A 15,344-nucleotide genomic window follows, 5' to 3' on the forward strand; every position below is an offset into this window, starting at 1 on the left:
TTACGAACAATGAAAGAATAATGGATATGGTGAAATAAAATATCCCAAATCGGAAATTATTTTTGTAGTTGCTCATCTGTTTAACGAATGTTGTTAGATCTGATTTATTAAAGAAAATCATATACACAACTTAAATTAAATAAGTTTGGTTTAATAACAGATGTTATAATTTAGAAATTAATATTTTTTTTTCCGTAGTCTAGGAAAGTTTTTACATGTGAATAAGTTTATTACAAATAATACTCTTTTGAAACGTATCTAAAAATGTAAACAAAACAACAAAAGAAAACATTCCTGTGTATCTATTGAAAAAATTTAAGATAAACCTGAGGGCATTGACCCAGTCCAAAGTCAACTATATCGCAACTGATTGGTTGGTTGTAGTTAAGTGCAAAGCAACACAATGGGATACAATGACTTGCCCACCATGGGTATCAAAACCCGGTTTCCAGCATTGTAAATTGGCAGACACACCTCTGTGCCACTAAGAGGGGGTATATACCATAATGGTTATAAGGATTATATATGTCTCATACAGAACATAGCTAATAATAGCAGAGTGAGTTTTCGTTCTATTTAGAATCTAAAATGTCTCGAGATGAGTAATTAATTCTGATATTATACCCTAATTTATAAAAGTGCATAAGTCAATCTGAATGTTTGTGAAAGTTGACCTCAATATTCAACCCATTTTATTCAGAAACCAACCTTCCGAATTTTTAAAAAAAATTAATCTTCACTACAGATAATTTGCTTATTAGACAAACTTATGAAAAAAAAGCTTTATTTTTTTTTAAATTCATAGTTATTTAATTAACATACCTTTAGCTTTTTCCGCCTAAGGCGATGCACCCGAGAGGCAAGTTGAATTGTGAATAACGTTTCGGAGAAACGCTCTGCAAATGGTGAAACGTGAGCTATCATAGCTGCTCGGCAAGTTAAATTTCCCAGGGCCATGGTCACAAGTTGTGTAAGCTTGTTGTGTCTGTAACGTATTCAGAAGTGGTTAGCAAGTAACAAGTATTTAAACGTGCTCTATTTACAATTGCAAAATTATTTAGTCTTTAATGTGTTTGAGAGGACTAATTCTTAATCGAAAATAAAACACTGGTGATTGACTATAATAAACGCACGATATTCCATGGAAAGTTATGCTCAAATACCACGTTTTGCTAATAATTAGATTTTCAGACATCCTAGATAACTCTCTAGATACACTTTCCTTTACAAACGATCTAATTAACTATTCGGGTCTTCCTTCTATAACAGAAACTCTAGATAGCTCGCTCTCTAGATACCTTTTCCATTAAATAAAGCCCTAGTTTTTATACTGACTCTTTATTTTTATAGCAGGCATTTTAAAAAATTCTACAGGTGCGCTTTACCGTTACAAACGTTAATTATCCAGACACTTCGTTTTGTAACAGACATTCTATATAGCTTTATTATACAGTTTTCTTTATTCGCACTTTTTGTTCTCAATATAAATTTTCTACTTCGCTCTTTAAATTCCCTTTCCATTTCAAATATTATACTTATTTGTCTGCATGTTGTATTTTATTGTGAACATCTTTTATTACACACATTTTAGTTAGCTTTCAAATTCGTTGTTTTTAAATTACAGTCATTATAGTTTGCTATTATAACGTCTTATTATAACCATTCTAGTCAGTTATCTTTGACACTGCATATCAGGTTGGATTAAAGTCACGCAACACATACTTGCCAGTAGTTTACGACAGGGAATAAAGCAGTTTTTAATGTGAACTCTGTATGAAAATTTAGAAGGAAAACCTACGAACTAGTTGTGAAATCACCAAAGTTCAAGGCAACCAGTTTTATATGACAGCCTTTAAAAACATTAGACAAGAACTATTACTGTCATAACCTTGTTTTAAGGTTGTATGAATGTTGGAGTCTCAACTCAACTTCATGATCAACAAGGTAAATGGTAAAACACGGCTAAAATATGTTTTTAAGAGGAATATTTTATCCTTTCTTTTTCTATTTTAAGATATTCTAATACAACAGCAACATTAACGTGCTAATAATTTTAAAGGTCATGTTGGATTTGCCATTAGTTCTAAAAGTTATGTTATTTGTTTTACTTCTTTACATTTCCTTCGAAATTTGTCTCTTAAACTAAAAACTAAACTAAACTAACGTGGCAGGGGTTCAGTTTAGAGAGAGAGAAATCAGAAGAGTTCTCTCTCCAACTGGGGTGTTCAGGAACTTTGTAGTTCCTCTTCGTCCCCTTTCGTGGATTGTTATTAGGATTAAGTGGTGGGTTTTTTTTATTATTATTATTTTAATAAATTACTTATCGTTGTTATTCTTGACTTTTTGGGTGGGGAATGTCTCACTAAATGGTCTTTTGGGTGGAGGCAAAGGTGGCAGTGGAAAGAAGGAAAGGTCGGGACCTGTCTCGAAAAGAAAAAGTTGGGTAGATGTGAACATGAATGTAATTCATTCATGTTCAGATCAAATCAAACGGCCCGATTCTGGGTCTGGAAAAGGTTGCCTGGGCTGGGATCTAGAAATCCAATGCCTGAAGATTTTGATGTGGGGGGAAACGGGAGTACCCCGAGAAAACCCACTTTCACACGACAGGCGCCGAAAGTTTTGCCTGTCGTGTGCCCTGTACCTGAAAAAAAAAGGAATTCATGTTAATAACATAGTTTTTATGTATTTAGACTCTTTGTTGGGTGGATTGTAATTCTTGAAATATGTTGTATGGTGATATGTATTTTGTTGGTGCACTTGATAATTTGTGTAGTGATGCCGTTAGTTTGTTTCTGTTTTCTGCTTTTCGATAATATTTCAGAGAAAGTTCTGTTATTCTATCTCTTTTAGTTGGTAAATTACTAATTTGGTGTAGATAATTTGTTGGTGTAAAAGATGGTAAACTGAATGCGGATTTTAATATTTTGTTTTGTTGCACTTGGATTTTTTGGAGTGTGTTGTTTGACATGTTGTATGTTACTTGACATCCGTACTCTATTAGTGGACGGATGTAAGCCTTGTATATTTGTATAATGGTGTTCGGTGCGCATTTCGATTGTTTACCGGTTATAGTCTTTAGATATGAAATCATTTTTCTTATTGATGAGTGTATATTGTTTATGTGTTTTTTCCATGTTAGTTTTGTGTCGAAAGTGACGCCAAGGAATGTGATGTTTTTGCTCATGTTAATGGTTGTGTTTCCAAGTGATAGTTTTATTTTTTCTTTGCTTCTTTAGTTTTCTATAGAAGGTGATTGCTTGTGTTTTTGTCGGATTTAACACGACCCTCCACTTGTTGCTCCATGTTGAGACGTTGTTTAGTGATTCTTGTACGCGAGACATGGCCATTACTGGGTTTCTGGAGGTGCTCCAGATTGCGATGTCATCTGCGTATTGTGAATTGTGTGTGTATGTTAGATTCGGAAAAGGTATTTGTCTCTTGGTGCGACAGCAGTAATTTTATGGACTTAGAACCCTAAAATCCGGAGCTCAAATCTTTTTGGTGGGCACAACAGATAGTCAAAGTAAACAAACCAAACCTTCGAAATTTACCAAATACCATATTTTCCATTAGCCTCAAAGTTATTGGAGTTTGTTGTACAATGTGCTACCCATGGCGTGACTACGACAGGGATCATGCCCCAAATTTTAGCGTCGTAGATATTCAATCTTACTGCTGAGCCATCATGGAGCATTTTACAGAGAATGAATGATTATATATATAGATTAAGCATAACGTAATCGTAATTTTCATTTTAGCAACTAGTAGAAAGGGAACATAAGTTAAAAGCACTCCTCACACTTGATGACCCTATTTTAATTTTAAACTATTAGGTCAGAAACAAAAACTTGTCTTTTATAAGAGTCTGATTAATAAGAATAGGGTACAGATCACAAAGTGGGAAGGGTTTAGAGAAACAGAGATGCGTAACCCATGTAGCACTGAGATATATCTATTAGGTTTAAATTATATTCACAAGCTTCACATGTAGAAGAAAACTGAACTTATTTCAAATTAATAGAAACTTATGGGCATCAGGCTTACATCTTAAAACTGATTTATAACGTTTGCAGCTAGCTTTGGAAACACGTTTTCTCCTACAACCGGCCACTAAAAGTAGAAAATCAAACATACTCAAACATACCTCTTGTAGCTAGTGTTCCAACATCCTTAACAGCTAAGTGCTTAAACGAATAATTGACTAAAACCTAAAACGTTTAGGTTACAAATTGGATCTACTGCACAAATTAAGAAAAAACAAGCAAATAATAAAAAAAAAAATCCCATCTCTTCACCTGTTACTTCTTTTTTTAATATTAGTTATGGATTTAAAATGCCATTAAACTTATATTAGTTATGGATTTAAAATATCATTAAACTCATATCGGTTATGGATTTAAAATATCATTAAACTCACATGAGTTATGGATTTAAAGTATCATTAAACTTACATTAGTTATGGATTTAAAATATTATTGAACATACATTAGTTATGGGTTTCAAATATCATTAAACTTACATTAGTTATGGACTTAAAATATCATTAAACTTACATTAGTTAGGGATTTAAAATATCATGAAACTTATATTAGTTAAGGATTTAAAATATCATAAAACTTATATTAACTAGGGATTTAAAATATCATCAAAGTTATATTAATTAGGGATTTAAACTATCATTAAACTTACGTTAGTTAGGGATTTAAAATATTAAAGTTACATTAATTAGCGATTTAAAATATCCTTAAACCTACATTAGTTAGGGATTTAAAATATAATGAAACTTCCATTAGTTATGGATTTAAAATATCATCAAACTTACATTATTTATGGATTTAAAATATCATCAAAAGAAGAAATTCTGTTTTCATTTTCTTTTATACGTTAAAATTAACTTAACAGTCAGCTACCACATAAATGACGCCATCACATTTATGCAGGAGAAAGACCAAGATAACTATAAGCAAACAGCAGAGAACGTGAACATTGTACTTTCATTTCATCAACTTTTCACAGTGCTTAGAGTGTAAACGCCTTAGCTGGTAAAGTTCGGCACTCATTAGTAGCACGTGTTGGATATTACGCTGAAACAGCATTAGGAACAGTTAAATTATACTGTTATTTAACTTCCCAATACATATTTTTCATAAGAAAAGTGTAAAATAGCATTTCAGGCACTATTATTATTGTGCATTCCTCTTATTAAGCACACATAACAGGCAGTAAGAAATAACGTTAATTAATGTGTTATCAATAACACTGTGATGTAGCATCACATACGTTGTTCTTATGGTGTGTTTTAATTGTTTTACTAGCACTTGCAATGGGCGCAGGTGTGTAAACGTTTGTACTCTGTTAAATTTAATTACTGACGTCGACTATAAAACAACTCTTGCGTTTGTTGTTATAACTCATCATGATATGCAATAACAATAAGTTCTATACAGAAATGTTCTATTATGTCTTACTTTTGCTGAGATCACTTTCAGAAGTCTAATTCGACCTAATATATATATCTATATATAACGACATTTTTTATCTCTTGTATGTAACCTGCAATTAACTTAGCATATAGTGTACTTTATATATCATTTTAACATTACATTTTATTCGTATTTTAGTACACATTTGTTTTATATTATTGTCTATTGAAAAATACACTTATTAACTATTCGAAAATCTGAATATACAAATAATTACAAATATTTTACTTGATGAATTACTGCATTATACCAGTTGGTACTGAGCAGTGACAAGCATACAATGAAACTTTCAAAAGCAAGTCTACATACGAGCGGTCTCACAAAATTATTTTTGAAGCTCTTTTCTCTTTGTGTTTAGTTTAAAATATACCCAGAAGATGGCACAACAAACGTTTGTAATAAAAATAAATTAAGGTTAAGTTTGATGTTAAACAACGCTACATATTGGGCAATCTGTGCTCTGCCCACCACGGGTATCAAAACCGGTTTCCAATGTTCTAAGTCCACAGATATGCCGCTGTGTCACTGGGAATTGAGTGGGAATAACGTAAGTAGCTTAAAGTCATTACTTTTATTCTGATTTATATTTCTAAGAAGCTAATGTCCATCTGTTCGCATAACTCCAGCAGTCTAAGTCCGATTTGGATGAAACTTCATGCGATTTTTCAACATCATAAAAAGAAGTTCCTAACAAAGTTTCACTACTGTTAGGTCTTTATAACAATGTTTATTTAGTGCATGTGTCTACTTTTTTTTTTTTTAAAGAAATAAATTAATGACAGCTTTATATCGCACCAAAATGAAACAGGTTACAAAAAGATACTCTCGCTAAAAGTAAAGAAACATTATTTTATAACTATTTTTTCTAAATCATTTCTTTAATGTAAAAATAGTAATTCTTTCTTTTTTAATAACGTACATTAATTTTGTACACTTTTTATTACAAACAGAATTAATTTTTTTTAGGTGAAACTTCTAAAAATGTGTTAAAGTGAGTTTATTGCAGGATTTAAAAGTGAGTTTTTCTCGTGGAGAATCATTGTGATATTTTTAAGAAAAGTGATTTATTATGCAGGAGAATCCAACCGTACTTTATGAGTTGAATTCTTTTGTGACCGAAGGAACCGCAAGTTCTTCGTACGGAGTTCGTTGCACACAAATATCCAGGAACTTTGTAATAACTCGATTTTTCTAAGTTACACAAATATATTTTTTTACTTCAGTCTGGGTATAAACTGATAGAAAACATTGAATATAACGATACAAAAAACTGCCAAACAGAAAAGTTACTTATCACAACTTACCCATTCCCCGAATGGCACAGCGGAATATCTTAGAACTTACAACGCTAGAAACTTGGTTTAGATACCCCTGGTGGGCAAAGCTTAGGTTTCCTTTTGTGCAGCTTTGTGCTTAGCTTCAAAGTCAAATAAACTCAACTTATCACGGAACAAGTCAGAAGTATCAAAAATGAAAATGAAACCTCAGGAAACAAGATAGTGAAAGAAAAAGATAGGCTTGCTTATCAAGTTACGAGGCTAGATCCAGTAAGAAAAAGCTAATAACAAACTCGATGAGTGGACGGACATCAATATGGAGTCACAAGTGAGGAGCAATTTTGTATGTTTGTTTCAGATTTCCGCAAAGCTACACGAGGACGACCTGCGCTAGCCGTCCCAAAATTAGCAGTGAAAGACTAAAGGGACGGCATCTAGTCATCACCTTTTGGGATACTCTTTTACTAATGAATAGTAGAATTGACCGAACATAACAACACTCCCACGGCTGAAAGGGAAAGCGTGTTCGGTGAAGAGGATTAAAACACCCGCAACGTTTTATTGCGAGTCAGCGCCTTGATCATCTGGCCAAGCCTAGTCAAAGAGAAGCACACCGTGAACCAGACGATGACCGAAGAAGGTTGAAACGTTGTTCACTTTTCTACATAAAAATTTTCTTAACTCAAACCAGCCGTTTTTACATATATCAAATTTTGCTTGTTTTTGAATTTTGCGCAAGGCTTCTCGAGGGCTATCTGCGCTAGCCGTCCCTAATTTAGCAGTGTAAGACTAGAGGGAAGACAGCTAGTCATAAACGCCCACCGCCAACTGTTGGGCTACGAATAGTGAAATTGACCATAACATTATAACGCTCCCATAGCTGAAAGGGTGAGCATGTTTGGTACGACAGGGATTTGAACCCGCAATCCTCAGATTACGAATCGAGCGCCTGGCTGTGCCAGACTGTAACGAAAATAATCATCAGCCTGGTTATTTTATCATCAATTATTTTCATTATATTGGATAACAAACAGAAATGACACCCTATGTAGAATATAATTTGTTAATCATAAATTTCCCCAACTGTGATATAATTTTTACAAATTATGGAAATTCCTAATGAAAATAAATTTATATAGACATCTATACATTCAACTATGAAATTATCTTTAGAGGTATTGAAAAAGTTAAATTCCTTTTTTTCAAATAAAGACACACAGCTGATAGATTTCATTTCGTATATTCACCTATAAATGTGAAATGAAAACATATTCTATGTTCTAGACCACACTACAACGAGTCTCTTTTTATAGTGTGTTTCAGCTCATGAACTTTAATGTTAAAGGCATGGTTCGTGACGTAGTTCATCTAGCGTTTCATTATTTTGCGGCGCGCGCTTGTCTTATTTTTATTCTATGCTTCCCTCCATCCAATGTTTTGTATCATATTCCACAGAAGTAACTTGGAAATCCAGTTTAATCCTCCTTCATTAGTTCAGGGGTCATCGGTTTGTTTCCAAAATTCTGTTTATTAATAAAATAGAATAAAGCCAATAAAATAATAATAATAAAAAGTGTTTTAATATTCAAGGAATATCATAACCCCTAAAAAATAAATGTGACGTAATCTAAAACATAAAAATATTAGTGTTTAGAAGTGCGTAACACAGAAGTCCAAGAGTGATGTAGTGGACAAAGATCAGTTATTCACATTGGATTGTGATCCGATTGTGTGAGCTCAAATTCGACTTTAGCTTGGAGGTTTTCTTAATAGTAAAAATTAACAGTGAAACTGCGTTACGTATATGTGTATGTCAATAATAGCAATTTGTCATTACATTTTGTGTCATTGAAAACTGTCTTCAAAACAAAGAGTAGCTTGTTTGTGTTGAGTATCTCGCAAAGCTATACGAGGGCTAGAGGGAAAGTAGTTATCCATCACCACCCAGTGCTCTTGGGCTAACCTTTAACAACGAGTGAGGGGGTTGACCGTCAAATGTTAACACCCTCACGACTGAAAGGGCGAACAAGTTTGATGCGAGGGGGTTCGAAGCCGCGACCCTCAGATTACGAGTCGAACGCCTTAACCCACCTGGCCATGCCGGGCCTGCAACTCTATAGTACGAGCTTTCTCGATGACGTAATTCAGATTCGAGACCGTCACAGTGCGAGTCAAAGGCCCTAAGCGTCAGTCCAAAAGAGCCCAGTTCCAAGGACAACTCTAAACATAAATTCAAGATCCATTCAAACAAGAAAATAACATGCTGATGGTATCTTTCTGGCTCAGCTGGATATTTTTCTTTATACTACGTCACTCGTTATTGACTGTTAACACACCTTATACACACTTTTAAGGATAGGTTTCCCATTGAGATAAATTTAATTTTTTTTGTCAGTACATATTTGGATAAGTGGCGTATAGTATTTTTTTTCTTGACATGAGAATGATATCCTGTGCACATGTTAAAGATTGAATCTTCTTTTGTGGTATCACAAGGGTTTTCTTCAACTTCTTCCCCACTTCTGCTGTGGGTTTCATGTTCGTACAGATACGTAATCCACGTTTGTGTCGATCTTAGCAATGTCACCGCATGATACTGAGCTACCAAACTAAGACATTAGTCTACAAATATTAGTCCTCCCTGCTGTCAGTTTATGCTAGTTTGTAAATGCCAACGGACACAGCAGGAGGTTAGCTGTTGCAAAGTGTCTTCACAGTTGTCTATTTTTTATTGTTCTGAGATTAGCTTCGTTGAATGGTCGCATTGTTTCAGTACTTTATATACAATAAATAATTATTTGTTTTTTGTAGTTTGTATAGAATAATTAATTGTTTATTTGTTCTTTGAATTTCGCGCAAAGCTACTAGAGGGCTACCTACGCTAGCCGTCCCTAATTTAGTAGTGTAAGACTAGAGGGAAGGCAGCTAGTCATCACCACCCACCGCCAACTCTTGGGCTACTCTTTTACGAACGAATAGTGGGATTGACCGTCACATTATAACGTCCCCACGGCTGAAAAGGCAAGCATGTTTGGTGCGACGGGAGGAATGCAAACCCGCGACCCTCAGATTACAAATCACATGCCTTAACCCACCTGGCCATGCCGAGCCAAGAATAATTAATTAACTGCCTCCTCTCCCTCCTCTGGAGTATATGAGATGGTTTATATACGCTAAAAATTGGGTTTCGATACCCTTGATAGACAAAGTACAGATAACCCTTTTTTGTACTTAACAATAAACGAATAGGTAAATAAAAATATTTGTTTTTAAATGAATATAAAAATATCAATGAAAGAGTTCCATATTAAAACTAATTATTTATCAGATAAAGACACGAACATTCCTATTGTTTGTTGTGCAGGAAAGTTTAGCGTAAATTAATAAATCTGCTTCACTTAAGAAGGAAACTGAAACAGCTACTATTGTTGGTCATAGCTTGAACTTTTAACATTAAAGTCTTAGGGAATGGACTTACGCGATAGAAGAGGAAAAAGTGCATAGGAAACATAATATGGATAATTATCAAGAATTTCACTGTTGTGTTACCATACGCCACAAACTTTAACTACAAAAGGTTATTCGTGATCTTGACTTTACAGAACAAGTGACGTAAATAGATATTAATATATTCACTCCCGTCGATAGTTTAAGACCATGGAAGGTGAAGAGAAACAAGAAGAGAAGGAGTCACTGACAGTTTATGATTAATGATCGTCTGTAGGCTTAGCAGTGTTTATACAGTATGCAGCAAAGTAAGGTGGGCATTTTCAAAGTATACTTCATTTCAGTTCTTTCCGAGATATTACTGCTCACATCAGATCATAAAGGATAACTAGTTAAAACTCAGTACGAAACGTGAGAGGGAAAGTTACGTTTTCAGGTAGATAACGTGGGGTTAATGTGTCCAAAACACTATTTTTGGCACAAATGAAACTCTATGTCGATTGGAAAGAAGGAAAGACTAAAAGGAGTAATCTAGAGCTGGTTTAACAATATTTCTCAGTTGTTTTTTTTTAATTTCGCACAAAGCTACTCGAGGGTTATCTATGCTAGCCGTCCCTAATTTAGCAGTATATAAAACTAGAGGGAACCGCCAACTCTTGGGCTACTCTTTTACCAACGAGTAGTGGGATTGACCGCACATTATAACGCATGTTTGGTGCGACGGGGATGCGAAGCCGCGACCCTCAGATTACAAATCGCGTGTCTTAACCCACCTGGCCATGCCGGACCTATCTTTGTTAGACATTGGACTTTAGTTTAAGATCAGATAAATTTTCTGGATAAAATAAAACAAATAACAATTCTCGATAGTTAGTTAAATGTGAAACAAGATAGTGTGGAAAAAGATCATTTCATCACCCACTTTTTTCACACTTTCCTTGGCTCGTGTATTGTTTTATGAGACTTTGCATTGTGGAAATGTCAGAACTAGTTTTAAACGGTCATGGACAGTGTGTGGTGTAAGATGAGTTATATTTTAATAATCATTCATCTTTATGAACAAACCAACTGCAATGAACACGTTACAGTAGATAATCAACGAATATTTGATTAATATTCGAAATAAATAACGAAATAAATGTTCTCTGTTTGTAACTAAGCTCAAAGCTTTACACCCACCACGGGTATCGAAACTTGGTTTCTCGCACTGTAAGACCGAAGACCTTTCCCTGTGCCATTGGGGAGAGGGCGTTCTCTGAGGTATAAAACGTAGACGTAAAGATAACGTCATTAACGTAAGTGAAGAAAAGTTGTACTCTCTCTAACCTTGATAACAATATGTAACAAAATGTTTACTTTTTCTTGTTCCTGGACAGAAAGTGTTATTTCCCAGTTGCTTATGCCTAAAGTAAATACAAAAGACCTATTTTTCTCTTCAAGCTTTGCTTTTGTGACCTGGGAGCGTATAATGAAAACATGATGGGAGACTATATTTGGGGACTGATACGTGAAAGTGATTTATATTATAGTCGCAAATCTAGAACACCTACTCACTTCTAAACATTTTTGTATAACTTTAGTATAAATACATGTAAATTTGATTCATATGTTGTTCTATTCAGACCTTATGTAAATGAAAATGTGCAAGTTTGCTGGTTTTTACATAGAAAATAGGTCAATTTCTAAATTTCTTTATCCAGGTCACAAAAGCAAAGTTTGAATGGAATAATGGCCATTTTCTGTACTTTTACAATACAAGCAATTAAGAAATAACACATACTATCTAGGAACAAAATTTGTGTTACATAGTGATATTATTGACATTGCTCTGACATAGAGTGCACCAGGGATTGAATGCAGGAAGGAAAAAGTTCATGATGCCACATGTAGATGAGGGCTTCCTATAGTTCCAAGGTGCTTCTCGGTTTCTCCTCTTGTACATTTTTCCCCGTTAATTTTTAACGCGTATCGATAGGGTTGAAGTCTAGGTTGTCGCTTGGCCAGCGTTGTATCTTGATCCTATCCGTTTGTAGATGGTCGTTCACCTGAAGCGTTTTTCAGTGGCACAGTCGTATGTCTGAGGACTTATACTAATATAAACCAGGTTTCAATGGCCGTGGTGGTCAGAGCACAGATAACCCTTTGTGTACATAACAAAAACAAACAAACAAAGCTTCACCTGAAGGAATGAAATAAAACCTAAGATTCACGTAAAGTGAAATTTCGACTTTGTTTCACGTTGTAATGTAAGTATATTACTAACCTTTTTTAATCCATGTGACTTTGAGCAGGATCATCCTGCAATGTATGCTGGTCAGATCCATAGAAAGGATCTTCACACATATCTTTACACGTGGTGGCTCATAATAGACTGGTTAAATTTAATTCTTCTAACGATCTACCTGGTCAAAAGTTTTTCTTTTCTCAAAGAAACAATAGCTGATTTACACTGGAGATAGGCATTTAAACTCATTCTCGGTAAGAACCTATATTTATAGCTAAAAAAATAGCTAACGTCATATCCAGACAGCCTGCAAAGTTGCTGATGTTGTAATTAGACAGTATTGTATCATATATGCATTAGGACCTTGAAAGAGGTGATAATTCTGCAGTAAAATGAAAAATAATTTGGTGATGTAAAAAGTTATTTTACTACCATTGTATATGATGCAATTCGACCTAATCATGTTTGTAAGCCTTTGTTTCCATTACATAAACAGCTTTAAAGCTTTTGCCACTTGGCGTTCTGTCTAATCAGATAAAAGTGTTCGAGTTACGTTAACATTGTAAAATACATTTTTCTACCCCTATCTAAGTTGACATTGTAAAATACATTTTTCTACCCCTATCTAAGTTGACATTGTAAAATACATTTTCCTACCCCTATCTAAGTTGACATTGTAAAATACATTTTTCTACCCCTATCTAAGTTGACATTGTAAAATACATTTTCCTACCCCTATCTAAGTTGACATTGTAAAATATATTTTTCTACCCCTATCTAAGTTGACATTGTAAAGTATATTTTTCTACCCCTATCTAAGTTGACATTGTAAAATATATTTTCCTACCCCTATCTAAGTTGACATTGTAAAATACATTTTCCTACCCCTATCTAAGTTGACATTGTAAAATATATTTTCCTACCCAGGCTCGACGTGGCCACGTAGTTATGGCGCTCGCCTCGCAATCTGAGGGGCGCGGGTTGAATCTTAAAATCTCAGAAGTTACTTGCATTATAGTTTAAATAAACGCCGTGAATTGTAGTTTTTTCAATATGCGTTCAAATATCTTGATTAGACGTTTAGAACTAAATATGAAAAACGAAGAAAATGCATGTTATTCAAATCTGTTTATATCTTTCTATACGAGGGCTGTTCAAAAAATACGCGGACTGTTTGAATTGCGCGGCTCCAGTTGGTTCCAGGGGAATCCGCTTGGTGTCGCTAGGTTTGCACAGATCAGCTGATTACGACGCCATTTCCCGATTGCAGATATCTTCATTTGTGTATTAGCTACGCGGTTTTAAGTGAAGTGCGATTTTTTCGTTTGGCGGATTTCAGAATGAATGACCTGAAGGAGCAACGACATGCTGTGAAATTTTGTATTAAACTTGGAAAATCTGCGACTGAAACTTTTGCTATGCTTAACACGGCTTACAGTGATGTTGCTATGAAGCGTACGGCATGTTTCAAGTAGCATGAACGTTTTAAGGATGGTCGACAGTCCATTGAAGATGATGAGCGTCCTGGACGCCCTTCCACGTCAACTGACGACCCACACGTCGATAAAATCAACACCCCGGTGCGGGCAAATCGACGTCTGACTGTCAGGCAGCTTGCTGAAGAGTGTGGGATATCAGTTGGATCTTGTTACGAGATTTTGACCGAAAAATTGAAGATGCACCGCGTTGCTGCGAAATTCAGCCCTCAGAACTCGTGAGTTTTTGGCCAAACACTCGATCACTGTTCTTCCCCCCCCCCTACTCACCTGACCTTGCTCCTTGCGATTTTTTCTTGTTCCCCAAACTCAAAAGACCCTTGAAAGGAAGAAGATTTGAGACGATTCCCGAGATTAAGGCAAATGCGACGAAGGAGCTGGAGGACATTACAAAAGAAGCGTACCAAGACTGTTTCAACAAGTGGAAACACCGTTGGGATAAGTGTGTGCGTTGGGGAGGAGAGTACTTTGACGGGGTCCCAGACCTGTAACTTCTAAATAAAGTACATTTTGTTTTATGACGTCAGTCCGCGTATTTTTTGAACAGACCTCGTACATTTGTATTTAAGTGATACACAGAGAAAGTACTTGCAAACCACTAGAGAGAGCTGCAGTTTTAAAGTACGCGTAGCTAATACTCAGATCGTGTCAAACCAACTACATAAACAAAAAAAAAAAGATAGTTGATAAAACTTTTATAGAATAACGTATTAATTATATCATATGAACATAGGGTTTGAAAGTTTCACTTGTTTTTGGACTTTTTACATTGATTTATTAGTTGTTTCATTATACCAAACCCTTACCAAATTCCTTTTTAAGACCTATTATACTTCCACTTGTAAACCAACGTTACTTTTGTTGCTTCAACCGATCAACAGTACATAATTATGAGAACAAAGAAAAGCAAAGTGAACATTTCAAAGCAAGTTAAATAATTTCATCAAATCTTATATCACAGTAATTAATCTGATGCTGTTTACGAATGAATTTATCCCCTACTAGTACACCGGTAAGTCTATGGAGTTACAACGATAAAATCAGGGGTTCGATTTCCCTCTGTAGACTCAGCAGATAGCCTGATGTGGCTTTGCTACAAGAAAACACACACACACACACACTCACGAAGAAATTTACACCGCAAAACGTGTATTTCATGCAATTCAGTCTTTTACAACGGAGTTTAAGTGTGTTTTAAATTTGGATTTAGTATTAGTGAAAACAATTCTGTAACTTTACAAAAACGAGCATTACGAAAAACATTTTATTTAATTACTTACAGTGATCAAGGTGCCTAGTTTTAACACCTTTTCATCATTCGATTTCGCAGAATCTTCAAAGTACCATGTTTTATTAACAGAATTTGCTGCAGTGGAACTCTTTTAGTACAAAATGTTTGACTCGTGCTTGCTTG

The 15,344-nt window shown here is 34.8% G+C and overlaps 1 protein-coding gene across 1 annotated transcript in view; it reads right to left on the minus strand.

Moving 5' to 3' along the window:
- LOC143252353 (uncharacterized) overlaps positions 1-15,344 on the minus strand; it is a 235,130-nt gene that overhangs the window by 13,604 nt on the left and 206,182 nt on the right. The window contains exon 11 of the mRNA XM_076504337.1: positions 823-985. Within this exon, the coding sequence (XP_076360452.1) occupies positions 823-985 (163 nt within the window). The remainder of the gene's footprint in view (positions 1-822; positions 986-15,344) is intronic.

This window comes from Tachypleus tridentatus, chromosome 6, assembly GCF_004210375.1.
Source record: "Tachypleus tridentatus isolate NWPU-2018 chromosome 6, ASM421037v1, whole genome shotgun sequence".
NCBI lineage: Eukaryota > Metazoa > Arthropoda > Merostomata > Xiphosura > Limulidae > Tachypleus > Tachypleus tridentatus.